At 56.0% G+C, this 1,284-nt stretch overlaps 1 protein-coding gene across 1 annotated transcript; it reads left to right on the forward strand.

Annotated features, from left to right (window-relative positions):
* The first annotated feature begins 272 nt into the window (after positions 1–272).
* On the forward strand, positions 273–1,057 carry CLDN14 (claudin 14). The gene has a single exon (XM_017840046.1). It carries the CDS (start codon positions 273–275, stop codon positions 963–965), a length of 693 nt encoding a protein of 230 aa, XP_017695535.1. The 3' UTR covers positions 966–1,057.
* Positions 1,058–1,284: the final 227 nt, after the last annotated feature.

Raw genomic sequence — 1,284 nt, forward strand, 5'->3', positions numbered from 1 at the left:
ATTGCTTCCACGAAAGTGCGATTAACAGCGATAACTATGCTAATTATTGCACTGACTGGACCTGGAATGCACCTCACCGGCCGGAGAGGCGATGGGTTTGGGTAATAATTAACTCCTTTTTCCCTCAATTACCTTTTATTATTCCTTTTATTAGGAGAGCAGGAGGCGTCAAAGCAAAACAGCTGCACATCTTCCAAGAAAAGCCCGTGTTTTCCGAAGGAACTCGAGCGGAGGCGCCTGATTAAAGAGGAGCGGGCAGGACAAACATTAACATGGCCAGCACAGCTCTGGAGTTACTCGGCTTCTCCCTCAGCCTGCTGGGCCTCATTGGGACGTTGGTTGCCACCCTGCTGCCCCACTGGTGGCGGACGGCCCACGTGGGCACCAACATCGTCACGGCCGTGTCCTACACCAAGGGGCTGTGGATGGAGTGCGCCTGGCACAGCACCGGCATCTTCCAGTGCCAATCCCACCGCTCCCAGCTGGCGCTGCCGCCCGACCTGCGCGCCGCCCGTGCCATGATGGTGACGTCCTGCTCGCTGTCGGCGCTGGCCTGCGGGGCGGCCGTGCTGGGGATGCGCTGCACGCGCTGCGCCGACGGCACCCGCGCCAAGGCCTCCGGCGCCGCGTCCGGCGGCGCCGCGTTCGTCGTGGCCGGGCTGCTCTGCCTGGTGCCCGTTTCCTGGAGCACCAACGAGGTGGTCACGGATTTCTACAGCCCCGTGCTTCCCGGCGGGATGAGGTACGAGCCGGGCCAGGCGCTGTACCTGGGCTTCGCCTCGGCGCTGCTGACGGTGCTGGGGGGAGCGTTGCTGTGCCGGTGCCGCGGGGATGGGGAGCATTTCCAGCCCGGCAGCCTCCGGACTGTTCCCTCCTCCAGACCACCGGCTGCCTACAAGGGAAACCATCCCTCTTTCCTGACATCTGCTTCCCACGGCGGGTACAGGCTGAGCGACTACGTGTGAGTTCCCCGGGAGCGGCCGGCGAGGTGCAGCTGCTTCGGGATCTCTGTGCGAGGCACCAGGCGAAGCTGAGGGAACTCTGGATTTACGCTTTGAATTCACACCTCGAACTTACATTTCGAATTTACACTTTGAATTCATGCTTTAATTTATATTTTGAATTCATACTTTGAATTCACACTATGAATTCATACTTTGAATTTATACTTTGAATTTACATTTTGAATTTACACTTTGAATTTACACTTTGAATTTACACTTTGAATTTACACTTTGAATTTACACTTTGAATTTACACTTTGAATTTACACTTCAAATTTAC

The sequence above is a fragment of the Lepidothrix coronata genome, unplaced genomic scaffold, assembly GCF_001604755.1.
Source record: "Lepidothrix coronata isolate B3197 unplaced genomic scaffold, Lepidothrix_coronata-1.0 Scaffold730, whole genome shotgun sequence".
Taxonomy (NCBI): Eukaryota; Metazoa; Chordata; class Aves; order Passeriformes; family Pipridae; genus Lepidothrix; species Lepidothrix coronata.